This window comes from Callionymus lyra, chromosome 7, assembly GCF_982586985.1.
Source record: "Callionymus lyra chromosome 7, fCalLyr1.hap1.1, whole genome shotgun sequence".
Taxonomy (NCBI): domain Eukaryota; kingdom Metazoa; phylum Chordata; class Actinopteri; order Syngnathiformes; family Callionymidae; genus Callionymus; species Callionymus lyra.
Genome location: NC_141824.1, coordinates 26,028,471 through 26,047,360, shown reverse-complemented (window position 1 = coordinate 26,047,360; position 18,890 = coordinate 26,028,471). Strand labels below are relative to the sequence as shown.

Below are 18,890 nucleotides of genomic sequence, written 5' to 3'. Positions count from 1 at the left end.
TTCAATGGGTACCAGTGGGAACTGTAGCTATCGACATGTGTAAGAATACTTGGTAGACCAAAACTAACCAAAGAGTCCTGGCTGACACACTTAACCTAGATCAATATCCGGGCTTGTTTAAACAACACTTTAAATGATAGTGTTACATTTGACTACCAAATGGGCAGAATTAATATAAAATCTGGTAAAATGTAACCCTTTTTTAAATAGTTGTCTTGGTCGACAAGTATTGTATGAAAGATGATGTTTGAAAAGTCAATGTTATGATAAATTATCATTGTTATGGTGCATTACATTATGCCATGTATTATATTGAAATATATTGCAATCTGGTAGATATACTTGTTATAGTCTTCTTTCATTTATTTATTCGGTTTCTGGATAATTTTTTTATCCATCCAGTTATATTTCTCAACCCCTTCTGCTTGATGACCACGTATCTCATCTTGTATCTCATCTTTCAGTGAATATAACTGACTCATGTGTCATGTGTCATGTGTCAAACTTAAGTACAAGGGACCAAAATCAAGTGGTTTTAAGTCTCAAATACTATTCTAAAATTCAGCAAACACAAGATCACCAACAATGCATCAACAATCCTGACTTATGATATGATGTTGTTTACAACATAAATCATTCATTGCAATAATTAATATCAAAACTGCCACAATCAAATGTGTTTGAGTTTGATAGCAGTGATTGCAGAGATACTTTTTAAAAAGTTCTGAGCCCAGAGATTCGTTCCATCGCTCTGGAAGTGTGACTTTCCTGCCTGGTATTTGGAAATAAATCCGTCAAGAACCTTTGATATTAAGAGTCGGCCAAAATAATGACCGTCAAATTTCGAAATACAGTTCTGACAGACATGCTGTCATATTTAAGAAGTATGTTGGATCCAGAGATTTAAATAAAGACAGCATCAGTGATTGTCGATCTGGCTTGATCTCAGACCACAAAGCCGGACGTTTGAGCCAGAACACCCAACAGCCCCCGGCTCATTATTCCATTTAGGTATTTTATCCATAAACATGTGAAGGCTTGTGAAAACCAATTCTCATGATCGCGCCATCGGCACAAAGTCTCCTCTGGATCCAGGATTCACGGGAACCACAAAGCAGCAGAGTTATCTTTGGATTCCTTTAGCTTGTTTTACCGAAGAGTGGTCCAAACCATTACCCCGCTGATAAGGCATCTCCCATCATGCCTCACTCACAGACCCGGAGTGTAGGGAGAATACCGCTGGCTGCTGCAGCCGATGATCTAAGATTACGCTCGCTTTTGAACTTTTAATGGAAAAAATAAAGTTTATGTTCTACTCCTGAAGTGGAAAAGCTCTGGAGTGTTTATGTCGTAGCGCAGATTGTTATTTTCTCACCTCCTTCACACTTGATTATTCTCAACGGACACTATAAATGCACACTTTCCTGGAAGATGGGCTTAATAGAGGGAGTTTGAAATGGAAATTAAATGACTCACAAATGTTAAGATAAATGATGGATGACCGCAGAGTTTAGCAGCAGCGTTACATAAAATGACATGAAAGCTGCTCAGAGTTCTGCTTTCACTGTTTACCCTCCGGAGACCGTTGCGTTCCGGAAAAACATGCGATTCTCAAAAACACTTATGATATATGAACACCTCTGAAAGCACTTTGTGCCATAACGTGCGATTCCCAAAGGAAACATCACACTTGTTATCCTGTCGGCAACTCTCTTTCTTACCTTTCATCCGTTCCACTTTTAAAGGTTTGAAGCATAGATGTTTAAAGTCAAGAAAGGGCTCCTGGGTTTAAAACCTCGTTGACAAGATTTTTGGTCACAAGTCACAGGAGGATGTCAACTTTCTTTTAAACAAACTATCAAAGCTAACATTTCTCCTGAAAGAATGGCCTGAAGATCAGCATGAAGTGATGAAAACAAACTGCAACATTGCTCCAACTTACCGACTGCTATGTTAGTATTTAAGCTAAACCTCAATAACTCTTTTACTACTCTTATTTTATTCAGGTGTTCCAAAGGTATTTTTATCGTGCTCTGTTGTGAGTGAGAGTTTTTTGCCCCTAAAGATTTATCTTTTATACCCGAGAGTTATTTAACACAATTGCAAGTTTTTGAAATTGTACATAGAACAAAAACAACTTTCTGAATTACAGAACTTGAGAATGACGCAATATTCCTTCAACAGACATTAAATATTGGCGTTGTACTCACGATTAGAAATCCCATAGCAATCGCAGAATAATAACACACGGGAAAATTGATGTTATCTCTCAGCAACAAACAATTATTACATTTTCGGTCTGGATTTTGCAACACTGTGATTTTCTCTTAAACCGTCTGGCAACTTTAACTTTTCTGTCAGATGGTAGCACTCACTTGAAGTTTGCTCCAGTTGAAACTCTCCGAACTGAGAGAGCACCTGGAGAGAGTGTCTTTTGTGTCTAAATATTTAAGGCGGTTTCATGATTAAAGAAGTGAATTCTGTTTGACTGTGATTTTTTGTCTTATAGGATATTCGCTTGTTACTCTGGAGGGCGACACAGATTCCCTTGAGTGCTTCTCTGATGTTTAGATTTGTAAAGTAGGACAGGAGTTCAGTGTCAATGTGAGATTTTTCTTTTATGATTGTGTTCATGCTTTGTCAGCACATTATATATAAATGAGTAAACTCTATAGACAAATAGTCTCTGATAAAAGGAATCTCAGGTTTTCACTACAATATCACTGTAGAATTTTTCTTTTAATTAAGGTTCGGTAAATACAACTTTTGAAAATGTAACTGATGATATATTTAAATTAATATTTTTTAATCTTTTCCACCATTAAAGCTTGACCTGGTGGGTTGCGTGGTTATACTCTAAAATGTAAATCAAAACAAGAGGTTGGAAAATACATGTTAACAGAGGGATCCTTCTTTCTTATTTTTGTATATTCAATGGCTACCAGTGGAAACTGTAGCTATCAACATGTGTAAGAATACTTGGTAGACCAAAACTAACCAAAGAGTCCTGGCTGACACACTTAACCTAGATCAATATCCGGGCTTGTTTAAACAACACTTTAAATGATAGTGTTACATTTGACTACCAAATGGGCAAAAAGAATATAAAATCTGGTAAAATATAACCTTTTTTTAATAGTTGTCTTGGTCGACAAGTATTGTATGAAAGATTATGTTTGAAAAGTCAATGTTATGAGAAAATTATCATTGTTATGGTGCAGTACATTATACCATGGATTAAATTGAAATATATTGCAATCTGGTAGATATACTTGTCATAGTCGTCTCTCATTTAATTATTTGTTTTTTTGATGATTTTTTTATCCTTCCAGTTATATTTCTCAACCCCTTCTGAAGGTTGATGACCACGTATCTCATCTCGTATCTCATCTTTCAGTGAATGTAACTAACTCATGTGTCATGTGTCAAAATTAAGTACAAGGGACCAAAATCAAGTGGTTTTAAGTCTCAAATACTATTTTAAAATTCAGCAAACACAAGATCACCATCAATGCATCAACAATCCTGACTTATGATGTGATTTGTTTTTAGAAGCTGTTTATTTTACAACATAAATCATTCATTGCAATACTTAATATCAAAACTGCCACAATCAAATGTGTTTGAGCTTGATAGCAGTGATTGCAGAGATACTTTTTAAAAAGTTCTGAGCCCAGAGATTAGTTGCATCGCTCTGGAAGTGTGACTTTCCTGCCTGGTATTTGGAAAAAATCCGTCAAGAACATTTGATACTAAGAGTCGGCCAAAATAATGACCGTCAAATTTCAAAATATAGTTCTGACAGACATGGTTTTAGATTTGTAAAGTAGGACAGCAGTTCAGTGTCAATGTGAGATTGTTCTTTTATGATCGTGTTCATGCTTTGTGAGCACATTAAATATAAATGAGTAAACTCTATAGACAAATAGTCTCTGCTAAAAGGAATCTCAGTTCTCAATACAATATCACTCATTTTCATATAATTTTTCTTTTAATTAAGGTTCGGTAAATACAACTTTTGAAAATTTAACTGATAGTACAATTAATGAGCCTGAGTACATTTAGGTGTAGCTTGAGAAACAAATACCTCTAGAGAGAACCCTTGGCTTTTGGAAATCAACCCTTTACCTTTAGGATCAAACACATTTTTAAAAGGGCCACATTATAAAGTATAAAAACATTATTCATGTTGTGGTGGCCGTCGAGCCAAAAGACAGAATTTTCAAAAGACGATAATTAAATTAATATTTTTGAATCTTTTCCACCATTATAGTTTAATTCCCACATCCTCACCGTAGACACATAAATACAGTTGAGGATCAATAGGACCTATCTATGTTAGTATTTCCCCTTGTGGACTTCCTCTCTCTCTCTCTATTATGATTCAGTATCAACTAATATTTATTAAGCAAAACTATTTTATTATATTTGCATCTGACTATTGATTCTATTGTAAAGTTTACTTTTACCAAGAACCTATACTTCAATCAGCATATTTATGCATTATCTTCGATGGTTGTTAACTTTCAGAATGTTGATGTGACCTCTGTCCACTGAAACTATATATATAGTATACTCTCAGTATAGAATCTGGGGTCCCTCAAGCACACATCTATTTTTTTTTCTCATGATTTGATTGGTAATCTCCATCCAGCTGCCACTTATCATACAGCAGTGTAGTAAACAAGCCGTGAGGTCAACCAACATGACCGGCTCTCCTGTAGAATGATAGATTACTTCGCCAATGCCCCCGCTTACTCGGAGATGGAGTCTCCTGTTGCTCCCCCCTTTTCCTTTTCCTCATGTGGTTTATTATTCCGTCTCTGGTCGGCGTCTCTGCCAGCTTCCCTCACTCCTACACACCTCGCGCCCTCTGTTCAGACTTACGCGGGAGATTTAGGAACCAGCTTTGTCTTCATCTGCGAGGCGGGCAGGAGCTGGAGCCGGAATGTCTTCGGCCTAAAAACCTCTGTCGCCTCCAATGAAGGCGCTCCGTCCACTCGCTCCTGACGATGCCGTGTTGTTCTTGGCAGCACTCCGGATCGCTGCTTCTCGTTTCGCTGCTGCCGGATCATCAGCCCAATGTTCGAGCTTCTGCTCTCCTCTCTTTCTCGTAATTAGTGTTTTCTTGAAGTCATCCATTCATAACAAGGTGGAACAAGTTCTCATTAACTGATGAGGTTTTAGCTTTATTGCATCTGTATTCCAGGGGCCAAACAGAAATCTGTTTCTGATTGTGATATTCATTTGCATTCTCTCGCTCATATACACTGTTCCATCTGAGGGTTCCAAATGTTGCTGAATGATTAACGGCAAAAAACACGAATCCACCCTGGAAACTTCTGACCTATCAGAATGATAGCCTCCTGTTTCCACTAATGGCCTCACCACCTTTCATGAAAATTTCCACATATTGTCCACTTAGTGGGTGATCGACGAATAATAGTTCCAAACTTTTGCCTCCGGTTACTTCTCCCCATCACACCTCACACGTCTGACAAACTGATGGGGTTTAATGAGAGTCTACGCCTGCCTGTCGTGAACTATCGTCTAATTATACGACGGGCACCCGAGGCTTGGTGTGATCGATCCGTGCTCCTCGCTAACACAACCTTGCAGCAGTCGAGCGTCCACGTGACGTAATCGCTGGACACAAATGTACCTCATTATCGAAAACCTTCCAGTTACCGAAGTTGGAAAAAAAGCCTCGGAAAACTGGCGGACGTTTGTTTGTTTGCGTAGTCAGGAACATAACCTTTCTGATCTATTGCACATTATTTCACTTTCTCTTAGTTAGATTTTAACAAAGGCTCCCTGTTATTAGTGGAGGACTGATGAAGCTTCATGGAACAGTGTCATGTTGTTTAGAGGTCAGTAGGTGGCGCCATCAGTATAAAAATTATGTGATGTTTCATTAGAACAGTTTTTCCAAACAAAGGAAAATAAGAAAACAATGACACTGCTTCATTAAAGCTTCATCAGACCATCACTACCTGTTATTGTCACTTTAACCTTGTGACAGAACAGGAATGGCCCAAACAATCAAAAAGGAAAAAGAAAACCAACAAACCACGATTACAAAATGCAAGTTTACTCAAACAGAAGGTGGAGTGGGTACCTTACTTGTAAAAAAAACATTCACTTATTCTTTTCAATAACCAACCAGCCTTGACAAAAACAATGCCACCATTTTGCCAACATCTGTCCCAATCCTTTTCTGCTGTTATCAGTCTCTAGTAATGTCTGTGTAGTGTAGTGGCAAGATCAAATCCAGACCTCCACCTTGGAGCCGAGGACTACAGCCTTATTAATATGCCATCCTTGTCACTGTCCTCCAGGTCGACGCCACTCTCAGTAAAAAGCTAATTTCTCCGGCTGGCATTGATCCCAGCGCCTGCAGAATTCATCCTCTTTCCCGCCACCCTCATTTATCCCGACTGCCCGGGGGCCTCTTCGGCTCAAATAAACAACAAAGAGCGATACTTCCAAAAGCACCTGGTTTGGTGCTCTTGCTTTAATTTGCGGATCGCTCCTATACCCTCCTAATGGCAGCTAGATTTTGGTCTGCGGTGGGTTCAGAGCCAAGGTGCTTGAAATCTTTCCGACAAAGCATTAATCTGGGCCCCCGGAATGACTGGCCCGCCGGGACAAACCCTCCCCTTGCTCCTGATGGCAAGTCAAACTATAATCCCTGCTGTTTTACTTCTGCAGAAAGACGGAACGCTCCCCGAGAATAATATATCGATGTTTAAAGGAAGTCCAGGTGAAAGTAAACCAGAGCTGTATATCTCAAATAGGACAGCGGAAACTTTAACTTAACTCAGAACTTTAGCAGCAGAGTTTATGTTTCAACAGGCATGATTTTTAAGAACCTTCAAAATAAAAGATAAATCTGTCTTTATGTCAAATCATGGAGGTTTTTCAGACTACACACATTGACAAAGTACTTTTTCTGTTTGTGAGGCAAGAATACAGAAGATCCCACACCCTTGGGTTTAAACTCATCTTTTAAATGCTGTGCTGAATTTAACATCCAACTTCATCAGTTCTTCAGCCCTTTCTAACCAACATCTTGTCATCTTCTCCGTAGGTGACTGCTACAGACGAAGATGGCGGTTCGTTCGGATCCATCACCTACTCTCTAAACTCTGGTTCGAACAACGTCGTCACGGCTCCGTTCACCATCAACAGGGAGTCGGGTGAGATCTGCACCAGCGCAGTTCTTGACCGAGATCAAGGGCCGAACAGTTACGACTTCACCGTCACTGCAGTTGATGGGGTGAGTTGGTGTTCAGACTGAAATTGTTGTTAATGAATGCCACGGCTGGTTGAAGATCTAACAGGTAAACTTTTATATAAATCATGTGTCAAACTCAAGGCCTGTTTGCCAAATCCAACCTGGGAGCTCACTTTATGTGGCAGGCAATATAGTTGGAAATGCATTCGATTAAATGGTCATTTTAAATGCACAAAAAACTGCCTATGTATTCATTTTGAGATAACAATGTGCAACCTCTGTTTTGAAGTTCATAAATGTTCACTATTTAAGGCTAAGTCACCTTCTACTCACCCTCCTCGACCAAGGGTTGGGATTTTTTTCAGAGTAATCAATTCCTTTTTAGACTTTTAGGAAAACATGTATGTCCATTTTAATGTAGCAATTGGAGTGACAATTGTCATCATCATCTTCGTACAAAAATGCGCACTTGAAAATTTATAAAGAAATTTTTGCCTATAACTCTATAAAAGGAACAGATTACTCTGAAAATAATCCCAACCCTTAGTAAACATAAGGGTGAGTAGAAAATCAGTGAAGTTTGAATTTTGGGTGAACTATCACTTTAATCTGGAATCGTTCGAAGACAAGAAAACTGATGCAGATGTAGGACAATTCAATAAAAGATGGGAAAGCAGATGTGTTTTTGGAAATGGTAAGTTTAAGGAGGATCATTTATTGTGACACAAATGTATCAAATTATCATTTGCTTAATAAAAAAATACTTGTATCACATTCTGTCTTGACCCCATGTGAGAGGAGTGAAAGCTTTGGACCTTTCAACAAAAATAAATTCAAACTTTGTTCCCTTGGAGTTATTGAATGATTCTGATAATCATTCCAACTTGCTTGGAACAAACTTGTGTTACATGTTTCAGGGTTGAAATGTTACTAATAGTTCTTCGAAACAAAAGGTTAAAATAAAAGAAATGGTCGCAGACATGTTAAAGCAATCACATGAAAAAAAGCGTCAACTGTCAAGTGGTAATATTTTAACAAGTTGGACTCCAGCCTCCTTTATTTTGACCACCTGGTCCAAATGAAAAGCCTGCACTGTGCTCTCTGCCTCTGAAGCAGATCGCAGGCCGCTGTGAGTCCGCTCGCTTTCCACGGGTCGTGACATACGACTTGTTCCCCGGGGAAACTATCAATCTAGAGTTCTAGAGGCCTCGCTCTACAATGAATTTTTAACAGCCCCCTTTTACTCGCACCATTAATGTGGCTCAAATTTGTATTTTTTTCACAGTTTTTGATTTAAAGTCTTGGTCTCTTTTGTGCAGGGTGGACTCAGCTCCACAACCTTTGTCAAGGTCGATCTGTTAGATATTAATGATAACAGACCGGCTTTCTACCCTGTGAGCTACGCCGTCAGCTTGAGTACCCAGAGTGCTCCTGGGACTTCGGTTGTAAGGGTGACGGCAGTGGACCCTGATGCCGGGGAGAACAGCAAAATAACCTATCAGACAGTTCCAGGAGGGGCGTCGCCTTTCTTTACACTCAACAAAGACACAGGTATGATTCACCACCGTCTAGCCACATAAGCAGGTTGATAGATAATCAGGAAACTTTAACCAAAATTAAAGACACATGTTGAAACACAATAAAAGTTCTTACTTTAGCAACTAGAGCAAAAAAAATACTAGCCTTATCTTGAAAACCCAGCTTTCCAATAACAAGCCATTAATAAATTGCAATTTTTTTTTTAACCAGGTGTGATCTCGCTCTCGCGTCCCGTCTACGGGAAAGCCAACTCCGTGATCTCCATGGTGATCTCGGCCCAAGATGGCGGAGGACTTACTGCTATGGTTAACGCCAAAGTCAACATCAGCGTGGTGGCAGGTGTGGTGGCGCCACCTGTGTTCGAGCACCAGCAGTACTATTTCACTATCATGGAGGACGTCCTGCAGGGGACAGTGGTCGGTGTTGTCCAGGCTACCAGCAAGTCAGGTGAATAATCAACCCCCTAGTTCCAGTACTTCTTAGCAGTTTAGCTACTTTGTTTCGTTAAGCTTCTTGGAGTGTGTTAAACAAGCAATTAGGAAATGTTTCAAATATTTGTTAACTATTTTAAACAGAGACGTTTCATAGTTTTTATCCAGTCAGTCTTTTCTGGGTTTTAAATTGCTCTGTTTGTTATTTTGTAATAACTGTACAAAACAAGTTTCTGCTGTTTACAAACATCCGTCAGTAACTAAACTCAATGCTTTGTACAAATGAGCACTCTTGAACAATTCATCTCAACAAATCTATTTGTAAGAAAAGCGTCAATGCAATTTGATAAATGCCAACTTTTAAGCATTTGTTTATACTTCAGTGATTTGACTGCAGCCACATGGATCAGACTCTTTCTCTCGTATTCTAGGAACCTCCAAAGATTTCTCCTACACCATCAGCTCAGGAGACCCTGCTGGATACTTCACAGTGGACCCTGACACCGGCGCCCTCAGAACCAGTCTCTCACTGGATCATGAAGTGCAGTCGACGTTCGACTTGGAGGTGCAGGTTCGCAGTGGAAACCCGCCGGCCTTCGGGCAGACACATGTGCACGTTGAAGTCAGAGATGTCAACGATAACCCGCCTGTTTTCATCCCGTCGTCCGCTGAGTCACTGCTGCTGCCCGAGCATACTGAAATGGGAACTGTAATTTATCGCGTCTTGGCTGAGGACAAAGACTCGGGATCGAACGGGCAACTTAGCTTTGACTTGTCATCCCCGAGTGGACATCAGAGGACATTCAGTCTAGAGCGCAGCACGGGAGAGCTACGACTTGTCGGAAGTCTCAACTATGAGGTCGTCCCTCGCTATGATCTGCAAGTTACAGCCAAAGATGGGGGAGTTCCTCAACTGAGCGCTACCTTCATGCTGGTTGTTCATGTTCAGGCCGAAAACAATCAAGGACCTGTGTTCGACACCCTCACGTACCGAGTAGAGCTCAAAGAAGGTACGCCAATAAAAACCCGATTCCTCCAAGTCAGAGCTCTGAACAGAGAGACTGCTGGTTACTTTAATCCACTGACCTACCACCTACGTCCGGACGGTGACGCAGCCGGATTTGGGATTGCTCCGGATAGCGGCTGGCTGTTTGTTAAGAGTGCTCTGGACAGGGAAGTCAAAGACATGTATCTTCTGACGGTGATGGCGAGCACAGGGCAGGGTCAGATGAAGAAGACTGGCAGTGCCACCGTACGAGTGTCTGTGACCGACGAAAACGACAACTCCCCTCGGTTCACGCAGGAGAGGGTCTTCCTGGCAGTGAGAGAGAACCTGCCGGCCGGTACAGGATTCGGTCATGTGACCGCCACGGACAGAGATAGCGGTACAAACGGACGCCTTGGTTACCGGCTACTGCATCCTGATCGCAACTTCCAGATAAACTCCCAGACAGGTATGTTTAGATTTCTTTTCGAATTCATTGATAAAATATAAATATTTTGGAAATATTTCAGAAACATTTGACACTTTTTTTTTAAATGTACTGATTTTTCAGGAGTTATTCTACTGAGTGAACGTAACACTTGATGCATGTGTAGGAGAAAGCGGTCTGTTTTTGGGTGGTCCTATGATGAGCGTAAAGCCATGCTTTGAGATAGCCCCTAAATGTTGTAGATCAGATAAACCTTTGAGGAGTTATGGTCATTTGAAAATGCAAACATCAAATCCTGTCAGGATCGTCAATAAAGGGTTTATGGCATTCCACTGCCATCGCCGCAGCGATCTGCTTCCTGTTATTCAGGCCCCTCGCTGAGCCCTAATTGGCCGACTGAGACTTTAACATGTGGGCGTGGACGATGGCTGTGATTTGCGATCGGAGTCTGGCTGAGTCATTGACCGTTTAAATCACAGTCTGGCAGATCTCTAAAACTTGTTTTATGTGCGGCCTCATGCTGCGAATGTCTGATACTCCAGTGCTGCTGATCAAGTCCTGCTGGTCGCGGCTGGTGACTTCATCTACAGGGTTGGTTTCTCAACGTTAGCCTGTATCAGGAGAACTTTTAGGATGAAGAAAGCGCTCAAGAGCAGCTGTATAACATCCTCGTTCTACCACGGGGTGTTTGGCTTTTGCGCCCAAGGTCTGGATCTGACTTTGTCCTAAAGCAGAATTCAGATTTGTGACTTATCTCAGGGGTACAGCTGCACACCTGTGGGGACACCATCAGCAATAGACCCCCCTTGGTCATCTCAGCATTCACATGAAGAGTCTGGATTAGGAAACTGTATTGATAAGGATGTTTAATTTCAGGTGAGGTCAGCACCAGGGGGACACTGGACAGAGAGCAGCAGTCCAGTTACCAGCTGGTGGTGGTGGTGCAGGATGGAGGTTCGCCCCCTCGAAGTGCCACTGGAACGACCTTTATTAGCGTCCTGGACGAGAATGACAACAACCCTGCCTTCACCCACACCCAGTCTGGAAAGAATCTCATCCTACAGGTGATTTCAGTCCAACAACAATAAATGGAAAGAAGTTGTTCTTTATATGTTTAACATTGTGATTCTTTCTAAAGGTGTCAGAAGGACAGCCCCCTGGTGTTCTGCTGGGCACACTGCAGGCTAAAGATCCAGACGATGGAGAGAACGGAACCGTGTTCTACTCTTTATCAGGTAAGAACTCGTTTTAGCAAATGTACTTTCATTCTTTAAACTACAGATAAACAAAATATACCCTTTCAAAACAGTATGATCAACCTCCTGCACTATAAGGGTAAATGATTAAAAAGTTTGGTAGGGAGCTTGCAACCCCGAAGTACATCCGAAAATGTGATTGCTGCCTCAACAGAAGAGCTTGAAACTAATAAAGGTTTTAATACTATTCATGTTTAAAAATATGTCATGCTTCATTTACATTAGAATTACCAAATACAGTTCTGTATTTGTTTGGATTTTTTTTCTATTTTACTATACTGCAACCACTGAATTAGCCTGATAAAATCTGCTTAATTTCTTTAAAGAAAAAAATTAAACATAAAAAAACTACAAAATAAGTATTTTAAATAAAATGTGAAAACGGGAATACAGCAGGCTCACCATTTGACAATGCTAGCCTACAAGGCATTTTCCAAAATCAATCACCACACGACAGATATAGTCTCGAAACTCCACTTTAAAATACAGATATAAACTATCATTAACTGAGCTTTACTCTAACTGTTGGAATAATGTCAGCTAAACTAAGAGGCGTAGAAAAGAAAATGCATTTATATTTGGAACAACATTAGTGTTAGCTGAGTCAGGCAAAAGCTGTTTATAAGAGAGATATATGATCAGAGCAAGAGAGAAGACAGAAAAATGCTTCATTTGAATCTATGTGTTTATGTTCACAGCTGTGTCTGCCTTTTGTAGAACTGTATTATTCATGTATGAGAAAAAAATGAGTTTACCCATAGATTACCTGAAGTGTCTTGCAGGATGTAAAAATAACTTTTTTTTTCTTTTAACTACTAACTAACTAATAATGAAATTACATGTGGTTTATATTATATTTGTTTAAATTTAGTTATCACAATCGCATGGAGTTGTTTTTAATGTTAAAACTAAAATCAAATGACAAAGAAAAAACATACATATTTATTTGTTAAATGTTATTTTAAATTTCACAAACATTTCTACATCATTTTATAGTTCACTCTGACATCATAAGGGTCTCAGTCAAAGGGGCTCATGTTGCCTTCAGGCTGCACTTTGCCCAGGTCTGCCATAGATGAATATTAAAAAGGTCAATAACTTAAAAGAGTTTTCATCAACTCTGCCTTAAGCAAAACACTTCTGGTGCGTTCCAGTGAGTGACGATATGTTGACCGAGGTGAGTGTGCCGTCTGACTTTCCCTGTGTTTCAATGTTTTATTCGAGTGTTTTTGTAAAAATGTGCGACGTAAGGTTGAGATGAGGCGTGATAGAGGGTTGAGAGTCAAGTTTGTTTATCTTCCGTCGCCATCTGCTCTTTGTTGTTCTCTGCATCAAGGACTAAGTTACATGAAACACCTTTTCAGGTCTCAGGGCCGAGCGCTTCTCCCTGGACACAAACACCGGAGAGCTCTATTCATCATCTCCTCTCAGCCACTCGGAGCGAGCCGAGTACACCTTGGCGGTGACGGCCATGGATAGAGGACTCCCCCCTCGCAGCACCTCCTGCTCCATCACTATTCAGGTCAGTATACTGTTGGACCCCCGCCAGCCCAAACACCCTCGCCGCTCGCCGATTTAGCCTGCAGGCTGAGTGGCTCCACGTCCTGGGGCCCCTTGGACAAGCTGCAGACATGTCAGCCTCACTCCTGACAAGTTTCCCTCCCGTCCACTCCCTTTTTTTCTTCCCCTGATGACATTTCAAAAGGAAAAATTTCTATCTAAAATGGAAAAAGTGGCCCTGAATCAAATACATCCAGCTGGTGTGTGACGAGGTCCAGCTGCTGATTGATGGAGGTTAAATCCCAGTCGTCGCTCAGAGCTGCTTCAGTGTTACAAAGCCATGTTGCAAATCTGAAATTCAGGTTTTTTTTTAATATTGTCTTGTCAAACTTGATGACATTCATCATGTTTCGATCCGTTTTTCAATGAATCAGTTTAGCTATTTTATTCAAAAGACATAATCAAACCTATCATTCATTTTGAGAAGACATACATATATATATATATATATATATATATATATATATATATATGGAGGATGAAATACACATAAGCTACCGTCTAAAACCTATGAGCACTGGCCTGTATGTCGACTCTAGAATCAAGATCCATTTAGATCCATAAGCTTGTCTCTTTCCTCCCTTTTCGTGTTCTTTATCTCTTTATCGTCAGTTCCATGTCAAATATCAGGGAAACACCCAATGTAGCTGAACTTGTAGCTCAAGGTAGCATTGTTTACTTTTTAGTTCTGTTATTAATGCAAAAAAAAATTTTAGTCTAAATTGACTAAATTAGGTGAAATACACTAATTAATTTAAATCAGGTTATATTTATTTATTTATTTATTCTAGAGAGCAATTGAAGTGCTCCTACTCTCACTAGATGGCACTCTTGGTTAGAAAATTATTCCATGATTCATTGAATTAGTAGATCAGAGCCAAAGAATATAGATAGAGTGCCATCTAGTGGCCTTTCAAAACAAAACACTGTATCATGATACAGTTGATAATGTACCCTAAGGCCTCATAAACTCATCACTAGTTCAAAGCAACGATATTAGTTCTTTTTATAGACCTTTCGGGCAAGTTTCTGACTATAGTATCACAACCTAGCGTTAGCAATTATACTATTGCTATACTGCTATTATAGTCCTTGCCATGTTAACCTTTAGAATTATTAGAAGTATTGGCTTTGTTTTATTGTAGTGCTTGCTGTTTTTTTAAGCTACCAGCACATGTCTGTGTTTCTATTTCGATTTTTTTTAAACTCATTTCAGGCTAAACTGCTTATGAAGAAGTGTAAGTTGACACCCAGCATGAACACAAATGCGTCTCAGGGCTGACTTCAAATCCATCCACTGTTTCCTTCTCTCCTTGTTGTACTTTTATCATCCATTATTTTTCCTGGCAGTGAAGCCCGTATCAGATTAAGAGTGATTAATGTTAGCAGCCGTGTTATTCTGGTCCATAAAAACCCTGTAACTGTTCCCTTTTTTTATTCCCTGTGAACACATTCAAAAGTAAGCCAAATCTGTTCTCAATTTAATCCATGAAATTTTCGGTTTGTATATATCGTACTGGATTTGTTTACTTTATTATAGGGTCACTCTGGCTCTGGAACATGGTGTAACAGGATTAAAAAGATATTTGTTTTGAAAGACACAATTCAAGAAGATTTCATGTATCATAGCAACTAGGAATCATTTAGGATGACAAGTTTAGGGACTTGGAGAAGTGGCCATTGAGATGAAAGGTTCTAAATGTACGCTAATAACTTGGTTTGGTCCTGATGTAACCCTTTAATTACAAATGTCACCCCTGATAATATGTGTCATGCACATATTCAATAACTGTCACTCATCAGAGGTTTTTTTTACAGCTAGAAGATAAATCCTAACAAACATGTGTAGGTCAACATAGAGATGTCAATAGTTTTGTGGGGTTTTCACAAAAGTAATTTGATGAGTTTGAATTAAATGTTTCTAAAAAAAGAGATGTATGTCACAAATGATAACTAAAATCTGCTTAATACACACAGCTGCAATGATGACGGCACTTTGAGACTTTGAGAGAGAGGAAAACAAGATTATGAGTCGGAAAGGGATTATATTTTAACGCAAGTCTCACTCAAAACAATAATAAAGAAGTATAAGTATTTGTTTCAGTTCAGGATTAACCGGCAGGGAAACTGAATAATCTAAGCTAATAGTGGCTAATAGTCTAAGCAAAGTAATTTTAATAATGGTGTAAACTATGCATGTTAAAACTGCTATTACACAGTTGAAAAAAAAAAAATCTGCCATACTTAAAGGTACAAAAGATTAATTTTGAATTTTATTATATATCTATTGCCATAAAATCCTACTTATCTCAGGTCAGCTGTATAGAATTCTAGTGATTTAAATGTTATTCTGTTTTATTTGCAGGTACTCAGCATCAACAGACCGACTTCAAAGACCAATTCTTTGTCCGTATCCTTCAACTCCATCGAGGATACATTACCTGGTTCTATGATCGGCTCTGTCCGTCTTAGCGGCGAGGAGCCTTCACAGGATGGGGAAGTGACCTACACTGTCGTCGGGGGGACGGACAGAGACGGTACTTTTGTCGTGGATCGTCTCACCGGGGACGTGTACCTGGCTCAGCCTCTGGACTATGAGAAGGAGATGCACTACATCTTAAAGATAGAGATTGACGACTTTTCTCGGATGCCTCCCAGCAGCACCCTGGTTCACCTCGACATTGATGTTCAGGACAGCAACGACCACGCTCCAGAGTTCCCTGAGGACCCGGTTACGGTCGTCATCTCCGAGAGCATGCAGCCCGGATCATCCGTCTATACCTTTCAGGCAACGGACAAGGATGGCAGTGGACCCAACAGTGAGCCAATCTACTCTATTCTACACCAGTGGCCGAACACACCTGGTCTACTATCCCTCGACCCCACCACTGGAGTCTTGATGTTAGACAAGATGCTGGACCATGAAGCCACATCCAGCCTTATTCTCGTCGTCAAGGCAACAGACTCGGCAGTTGATGTGAGCCAGAGACGCTGGAGTTCTGTCACGGCGCGGATCTATGTGACCGACGAGAACGACAACTCACCTTTATTTAGCTCGCCGACAGCCGTCAGCGTGATGGAGGACCAGCCTGTGGGATTCGTAGCGCTTTACGTCATGGCCAGAGATGCAGATCAAGGAGAGAACGGGAGGGTGACCTACAGCATTCAGTCCGGAAACACTGGCGGAACGTTCAGTCTGAACCCTGACACAGGTTAGTCTTGTAGTGCCATTGTTTTTAATAGAATCGAAAATCTCAAATTTCACTTATTTACGACTCAACCTTATGTCATGGGTTGGGATTATTTTCAGAATAGTCATTCCTTTTGAGAGTTGTAGGCAAAATTGTTAGTCCATACTAGTGCTCGGTTGCTGTTGTCTTCATCTTTGCCCAAAAAGATGCCTAAAAACATCCAAACCACACCCACTCTGCTGTCATTGCTCGAGCATTAAGGTTTGTCACTGTGCGCCACCACCAAGGGACTCGTTATATAAACAAAGCGGTCGTGGTTACAGCTGGATGAGGAGTGAAGTCATTATTACATAGGCTTAAGCCTCGTAACCTTTCGTTTGCCGAGACTTAGTGATAAGTCTGAGTAGAGTGATAAGTAGAGAAGTAATAAAGTAATAGTTACCTTATTAACTAATAAATTCAAAACAGGGTCATGATGAGGGTCTTACTGCATCTTGTAGAGGAAGACTTCAACCTTTGAAACATGTGAGTAAGTAACTAAAATGAGAATATAATGAACGCGACCTCTTAAATGATCAATTAATCATCTTATCACAGTTGAAAGAAACTTTTAAAGAGTTCCAGTTTAATTTGTGTGGCTCCTGATTGTGCTCTACAGTCTTAATCCTTGTTTTATCTCCATCCTGGGCTGAACAGTTCTCCACCTCACCTCATTTTACATTCAGTCGTAATACTTTAAAAACTTAATTTGGCATTCTCGCGTTCACTTCTTTAGAAGTTTAAATAAGTCTTTGAACCTCCTACTGTGATAGCCAGACCATCCCCCTATCTTCTCAAAAGGTCTTGTACTTTACCTTTCACAAGTTATTTCTACCAGTTGGAGGGCCAGACAGACGTCGAGGTCTGCCAAATATTAAACACACACACAAGCGATCATCTGTTGTTGTGGATCTATTCCCAGGCAAGACCAAAGAACCTCCTGCTCGTGCTTCTGGGAACCATTAGAGTGGGATCGGTTACGCGGCGTGTTTATATGTGTGCACGTGTGCGTAGGCATGGACATGTTTGTGTGGGACTGTGTCACTGAGTCTGCAATGACCTCCAGCTATTTGGTCCTGTGGGCTCCGCTGTGGCGTGCGAGACACGTGTCCAATCCCAAGTGCACCTTAGGCAGCGCCCCTCCAGAGCAGCCCAGGGACGTGGAGTGTAGGGGCCCAATCCTTGGCTTTCTAATCTTGAAGTGTTTTCATGCACACTACTTATCTACACCACCGGTGTCTGAGTTAATCCCTGAAGCACCTGCGCTTCTACCGTTCGGGGTTCAGTGGATAGAAACGTGCGACTCAGAACACTGTCAGAGTTCAGATCTTTATAAACAGGCAAATCCAAAAACTCACAACACCTACTGACACAATTACATACACTACAAAACTAGAACACAACCTTGCAGACTGCAAAACACTGACACAAAAACCCTATTCAGATGCACAGATCCCACTCCCACACAGGTCAAGAAAGTAATACACATTACCACCACGCATTCCTGTACATATCTATATATAAAAACATCCCAAAAATACACCCTCACACAATCTTGTGTAACCAATCACATAAGTAAATAAACTGTTGTCATTTTTCTAAGATACAAACAATAGCATAAAAACTTACAATAACTAAAAGTTGATCGATGTAGAAAATCTGTGGGGCCGCACTATTAACGGTAACCAGCATCACTGGTCCCAGATTACCATTTAAAATAGTAGATGTAAAATAAGGAAACGTGATTTCCTACTTCGTTTTCCAATTGTAACAGGGTAACATTTTACCCAGTTTTCAGTGTTTATTATGCAGGTTTACTTCTAAATTGTCAAAGTGTCAGTATAAAGTGGTATGGACGAAATTAGCGCTTCAGCATTGTAGGCAGAAGACCTAAGAAGTTACCTAACTTTGTTTATGGAACACATTAGCAAACTTATCATTTTCTTTAATAAACAGTGGGTGTTAAGTGTGAAACATACTTTGGTAGAATATAGTCACTAATGAGTTCACAAATCTAAATAAGCAATTTATTAATGGTGCTAGCGATGTTTTTATTCAAGTAGCTTTTTTATTCGTTGGGAAAAGTAAGTTGCATCTCACAAGCAGACAAAGCTTCATTTCTCACTGTCAGATAGAAAGTTTGAATTTCACCAGCAGAGATGTGATTGCGATAAGTCTGACATTTGCGTTGATTGAAGATAAAG

General features: G+C 40.2%; 1 protein-coding gene across 1 annotated transcript in view; it reads left to right on the top strand.

Annotated features, from left to right (window-relative positions):
* The window catches only part of LOC148075814 (protocadherin-16-like), a 102,507-nt gene that overhangs the window by 67,944 nt on the left and 15,673 nt on the right, over window positions 1–18,890 (top strand). The window contains exons 2-9 of the mRNA XM_087795169.1: window positions 7,091–7,279; window positions 8,557–8,788; window positions 8,987–9,223; window positions 9,639–10,661; window positions 11,517–11,704; window positions 11,779–11,875; window positions 13,261–13,418; window positions 15,822–16,668. Of these exons, the coding sequence (XP_087651295.1) occupies window positions 7,091–7,279; window positions 8,557–8,788; window positions 8,987–9,223; window positions 9,639–10,661; window positions 11,517–11,704; window positions 11,779–11,875; window positions 13,261–13,418; window positions 15,822–16,668 (2,971 nt within the window). The remainder of the gene's footprint in view (window positions 1–7,090; window positions 7,280–8,556; window positions 8,789–8,986; window positions 9,224–9,638; window positions 10,662–11,516; window positions 11,705–11,778; window positions 11,876–13,260; window positions 13,419–15,821; window positions 16,669–18,890) is intronic.